General features: G+C 48.7%; 1 protein-coding gene across 1 annotated transcript in view; it reads right to left on the bottom strand.

Annotated features, from left to right (window-relative positions):
- Cntn5 (contactin 5) overlaps positions 1–6232 on the bottom strand; it is a 376198-nt gene that overhangs the window by 59785 nt on the left and 310181 nt on the right. Inside the window, exon 15 of the mRNA XM_013009536.1 lies at positions 5254–5374. Within this exon, the coding sequence (XP_012864990.1) occupies positions 5254–5374 (121 nt within the window). The remainder of the gene's footprint in view (positions 1–5253; positions 5375–6232) is intronic.

Consider the following 6232-nt stretch of genomic DNA (forward strand, 5'->3'; position numbering starts at 1 on the left):
GGGGGGGGGGACTGGGGGGGGAGGGGAAGGCTCAGCCAACCGCCCATCGCCCGCCTGGCCACAGCCGTGGCGTGGAGGGTTAACAGAAATATCAGCGTCTAAAGGCAAACTTCACTGCAGCAGGTGCACAGCATTTGATGGGATAATAAAAGGCAAAACATTCAGTTTTTGGTTGTTTGTAGATGATGATACTTCTTTTGTTCATTTTTAAAAAAATTTGCTGTTAAGCACAAACACACGTGCACGCGACTGTAAATCATCCAGACATTCAGGCCACTTCTGTGGAATGGCAGAAAAGCCAAACAGGTGATTGACAAGAAAGTTACCTGTCCATTAGTAAGCAGAGTGTAAGACTAAAAAACCCTAGACGGTTGTCTGATGTGGACAGGAAATTTTACGAATGTGGGAGTGGTTGGCGGAGGTAGGACGGGAAGCTCAGGGATGGCGGAGGCCGCCCGAACCACTGGAGGCCAGAGGTCAGGGATGGCGGAGGCCGCCCGAACCTCCGGAGGCCAGAGGTCAGGGATGGCGGAGGCCGCCCGAACCTCCGGAGGCCAGAGGTCACCCCGGGGTAGGACATTCCGGCACAATGTTACGTCCCTGACTTCTGATTGCTTTGAAGAGACATCTCTTTTGCAGTTTTTTTAAATATGAAGAGCAATCACAATTGAATAATTCATATTTTTCTCTAAAACATGATTTATTTTCAAATCTATTTTCTACTGACAATAACTGAGATTATAAATGACATTGAAAATACTCGTCATTGTCCTATGGTCTCTGAACGCCAATCTAGTGGCAGACCGGCTCTGCTTTTCATGATTACTAGCTTTTCATCCAGTCCTAAAGGCTCTCGTGGCCCCCGGCCATTATTCTAAACTCTGAAGGTCTGCGTCTTCTCCAAGGACAAGGACTCTCCGAATATTAGATCAATGCCGGGAAAGAAAATTTATGCAAATTCTGTCTTCCGAGCATACTTGGGTAAATACTTGTGCATTTTTAAAGCGAGAAGGCCCTCACCAGCAGCCAGGTGCTAAAGATGGACCCTCCCATGAATTTAAAACCTATCCCGACTGCAGCAGCTGGCGGGAACGAGGAAAGCACAGAGACAGGACACGCCCAGGAACGCTGCTCTGTTCTCCATTAATCAATAGCGTATTGAAAATAGGCTGCTCTCACCGAGCTGGGACCAGGATGGCACCTGCATCTTTCCAGGAGGGAAAAGCGGCACATTCTCAATCGTTTCCTCTTGCGTGTTAGACTCGCCGGACACACGTCTTTGGGGAGGGCTGGGAGTTAACCAAATTGGTTTCTATTCCAGTAGCCATTGGTGTCTTTAGATCATATTCAATTATCTGAGAAACACAAATGTATTTCACAACAAGCCAAAAGGTAGTCTCTTTGATGGTTCTTGGAATTGCGTTGCCTCGTTCGATGGTACCATCTACTGTCTGCCATTCTGTTTCTCAGTCTTGTGTTCGTGATCACCAGGCCGGCACTCTGTTGTGTGAACCCCTTCCAGCTCATCTACCTGATGACGATGTGAAGTTTGGGGTTGAAATAGTAGTATAAACAATGATTGATCTAACACAATAAGCAAAGCATTTGGAAGCATGACTCGTGGCTACAGTAGATTTTCTTGGGGAGAGAAAGCTGGTGAACCCTGTGATGGAAAGCAGTAGCTGCTTCGCGTAACCATCTCCTCCCTCGGCAGAGTGCTTCTGCTTCTCTAATCGAATGTAGGAGTTAGTCATGGTGGAGACCGGCTCTGCACCTGTGCGGCCTGACCCGCCGTGCAGGCTTGGCGCCCCAGGACGTGTGCTCGGGAGAAGGCTCTGCGGGCCTCTCCTGAACTTCTCTTGTACTGGACACTGGACCTTCAGGCTGTGGACCCGAACCCGTCGCTCTGCTCCTATTATTTCCCCACAAGACCAAAGATGCCAAGGCATCTCTGCATTTCTCGCCGCACAGGCACCTGTGAACTGGGGGTGGCGCGCCCCTCGGGCCCAGAGGCAGCAGCCCGCCCTTCCTTCTGAGAGCAGGTGCTGCACGGGCCTGTGACCGGACGGAGGAGCAGCAAAGGAGGAACACACTTTAAATGGGTCGAGTTCTGTCCTCCAGTGACTGCGTAAGAAAGGTATTTCATACTTAATGTGATTCATATCAGCGAGAAGCCACCACGGAAGCCGGGGGCGGGGGATTTTGACTACGGACCGCAGTGTGAACCCGAGGGATGGAGCAAACGCCAGGAATGCACTCTGTCTCCAGCCAGAGGCGGTGGGAGCGCAAACCCCAGCCCTGCCGTCATCGGTGACCAAGTACATTTTATTCTTTAAACTGGAGTTTTCCACCTGTGTTTGCTCTGGGAAGCACACTTCTCACCTTGATTTCTCTAAGATAAAGTAGAAGGACAAAAGCAAATACTCCTTTTCCTGGCGCCACTTACGCGTGGCCGGCTGACCATGTGGCTGGGTTCCGGCGAGATCATCTCAGCAGTCTGAGGCAACGGTTTCCCTCTTCGGAGAACAGGGTCCGCTCTGGGCATCTTTAAACGCAGCCCATGCCCAGGCTGGCTGACACTGCCTGCTGCCGCAAGAGTGCGCGTGCACCGTCTAGCTTTGATTTCCTTTTGTGTTGCAGCAACACGAGTTTTTTGGGGACATTCCTTACCCCACCAAGGTTCTCTAGATTCTGGATGATAGGATGCACTGGCTCATTGAGTATTCAATTTGCAAGAGTGATTTTGTGCTTGCATTATTTCTGGAACGTTCCATTTTTGGGTCATGCTGACAGTGGAAGAGTAAGAGGACACAGGAACATGGATGCCCAGCAGTGCGGACTAGCCTGGAACGCCCGAGCACCAGGTCCGAGTGCGAATTCTCCTCTGGCCATGCTGGGGCCATGGTCACACACTTGACCTCGGGGTCAGTGTGCTGCCTCCAGGCGTCACAGATGAAGCTGCAGGGAGGAGCCTCACAGCCTGCCACTGCTGGGGCTCAGTCAGTGAAGACAAGAGCCCCTGTCTGGAATGGACGGACACGGAACTAGAACCGCAGGGACACACTCCTCACGCCCAAGTGCGTGCCGGGTACGATCGGTGAGCCATGCGCACGGCTCGGGCCGGCCGGCAGTGGTCTTCTGCACATAATGGAGGGCCTTCCTGCAGTCCCCCGGGTCTGTGGCATACACTGAGTAACGCATCCCAGAATCCTGCTGCAATTGTGGTAGCAGACACAGAAAAAACTCAATTTAGTTTGTTCAGTGTTGGTTTTATGGCCTATGCTAGAACAATGTCCTGAGTTCATAAACCAATGAACAGAGAGGAGGGAGAAGAGCATGCTGGAGTGGAACTATTTGGGGTTTTATTTTATAATTCAACATTCAAAAGAGCAATTTGCAAGTTCCTTCAATTACCAGGAGCTGCCAACTTTAATAATAACAATAAGAAGAACCGCAGCTAAAACTTAGTTTAGTTTTAAAGTCTGACTAAGCCTTCGCCAGGCAGGCAAAGCAAAGCTCTTTTTCCTAATTTTAGAAATGCAATGCAAGTACATAATCAAAAATTGGACTGGATCAAGCTCACTTCACAGGAAAGCTTGAGCTGAATCCTCCATGAATATTCAGACCACAGCAACCTGTTTGAAATTGCTTTTGGGTGTAATTCCAAGATTTATGCATTTTATCATCTCCTAGGCATAAAGCCAAAGGCTAAAAGAGCAGAACATGAAAAAGCGGAACATGAATTATGTCCTAAATCCTGCCGGGTTTAATTTTCCTTACAAAGCAGGGTGTTAGTTTGCCACTTACATTTGCCCCTTGCAGGCCTGTGGAAATACCTGGCTTCTTGTTATCAGTGTCTGAATTGTATTCATTTGGAAGGCTCCAATTTTGGGAACATCATTCTAAATTACCAGGCAAGCGCACACAACACACATGCATAAGCAAAGGCAGGCTACAGCAAGAGAACAGTGTAAGTGGGACCTCGTGGGGGAGAGGGAGGGTGTGCAGGGGCACAAGGCCCACACCTGCTGGGAAGGCACTAAGGGGCGTGGCCAGGGGTGTGGCTAGCGTGTGAACTGCCCTGGTGGGGTGGAAGACTCACCCCTAAGAAGCTGGAGCTTTACAGCCTTGATGTAAAACCAAAGAAAAGAGCAAATAACCTTGGAAGGGAGACAAAAACCTAAAAACCCAAAACAACTGAGGAAGCCGCCCCTCACTCAGACCCTCATTTTAGATGAGCCCATGACGGATGCACAAAGATGAACACGCATTTGGTGGCGTAGGAGCTAAAGAGTTGGCGATGCTTACTCCATGTTCACTTGTATGATCTTTACAACAACGAATTGTTAAAAAATAAAACTAGAATTCATCAGGTGGTTGAGAGAAGCATTAATCTAAAATGTGATCTCTTATTGTAGATAAAACATTTTAACTTGTAGACACCGTGCAGGGGTGTTCGCATGCATCTGTGTCATTCCAGTCAGATCGGGGAGGAGACGCGGGCTGGGCGCGTCTGGTGTATTCTTGTCTTCTGGAATGCAGAGGGGTCCTGTCACTTATGTGGAGTTGTGCACGTACACGTTTATGATTTTAGAAAATGACTGCAGGTATATTATATTATACTGTAATGAAAATCTAAAAGGGAAAGGGGAGGGAAAGACAAGGAAGTAAAGAAGTGGAGGAAAGATAAGGGAAAGGGGCGGGAAAGTGCATGCGAGGGCTGCATTTCTTACTGTATCCATTTGCTTAACTGAAATAGACGCAGCGTCCCAGGGCGCAGAATCTGGCGGTCCAGCTCATAATGAGGAAACATTTAACTATTGCTGCTGTGGAGAGGCTGTGTGCTGGCATTTTCAGACTTGTCACTTAACCATCGCAAGTGTCATTCTCTCACACATGCAGTTTTCCTGGTTTGGGAAGCTAGACTCTACCAGTTTTGCATTTGAAATCCACATACACACCAGCAAATTTTCTGTCTGTATGCCAAGTGTCTCTGTCTTGCTGTCCAGAATTTGTTTGCCATTATGTTGGCATGACACGTGGCCACCACCGTTACAGAAAAGTGCCTTAGACACGGACGTTGTATCTGCAGGCCTTGCTGGTGACTGGGGAAGAGTTTCCCGTGTAAGCTTTCAAAGGCAAAAGGTTGAGCACACATGACACACATCATCACAGCGCCTCAGGCCATGCAGCGCAGCCCCTCGCGGGCCACTCGCGCGGCCGCGTCCCCTACTGCACTCGGAGCATACTCACCCCTAACAAGGAGCTCTGCCTCATCTGACACACTGTCTGCTGTGGTCTGCACTCTGCAGCCATATCTCCCAGCATGCACCAGCAGGATGTTTCTGATCATTAAATCTGCAGAGGATGCTTGCTGAAAGAGGGATGAAGCACCAGTTTAAAACGCTGCAAACTGTCTGGGTTCAGGTGGTTTGGGGAGGGGGCCTTTGATGTTCAGTCAAAAAGCCCATCTTTGGCTTTACAATGTCTATGACAACAATTCCGAAGTCAAACATTCCCCATCGTAAAGAATACATGGAAGCTACGGTCTTTAAACAATTCCCAATGAAGTGTTTAAGCACTGAGTACTGCATATCAAGATTTAGTATCCAAGACATTTAACTTATTAGGATATATACAAACAGGTCATATCCTTCACAATATAGGAAATATCAGTAGGGAAAATGATTGCTTTACTCTTCAGAGACAGGCCTACTTCAGTGGTGAGAAAATGGTGCTGACTTGCGGGAAATTAATTGAGAAGGTGGCTGTGTAAAGTCCATGGATGTGGCTTTACTGAACGGTGCTTTTTCTAAGGACCGGTGGGATGCAGACAGACAGAGCTGAGGTGAGAGACGGTTGGTCCACACAGACTCATTCCTCCTGCAACCTCTGAGGTCAGAAAGCAGGCCAGCCTACATCTCAACAAGCCACAGAACACAGAGCAGGCTCAAAGTACTGCTTCTTCTTGGGAGCTGGGCAATTAGCTGAAGAATAACAACTGTAGTTGGAGATCTCTATATCTAGGGAGGCTCCTCTAGGCGCATCCACTCAGGGACCAGGACAACCCTTCTTTTAAACCTTCATAGAATAGATTTAGATTACCCTACTATGATAAGAAAATTACCAAGCCAGGCGCTGGTGGCTCACGCCTGTAATCCTAGCTACTCAGGAGGCTGAGATCTGAGGATCTCGGTTCAAAGCCAGCCCAGGCAGGAGAGACTGTGAGACT

Source organism: Dipodomys ordii, unplaced genomic scaffold, assembly GCF_000151885.1.
Source record: "Dipodomys ordii isolate 6190 unplaced genomic scaffold, Dord_2.0 Scaffold10, whole genome shotgun sequence".
Lineage (NCBI taxonomy): Eukaryota > Metazoa > Chordata > Mammalia > Rodentia > Heteromyidae > Dipodomys > Dipodomys ordii.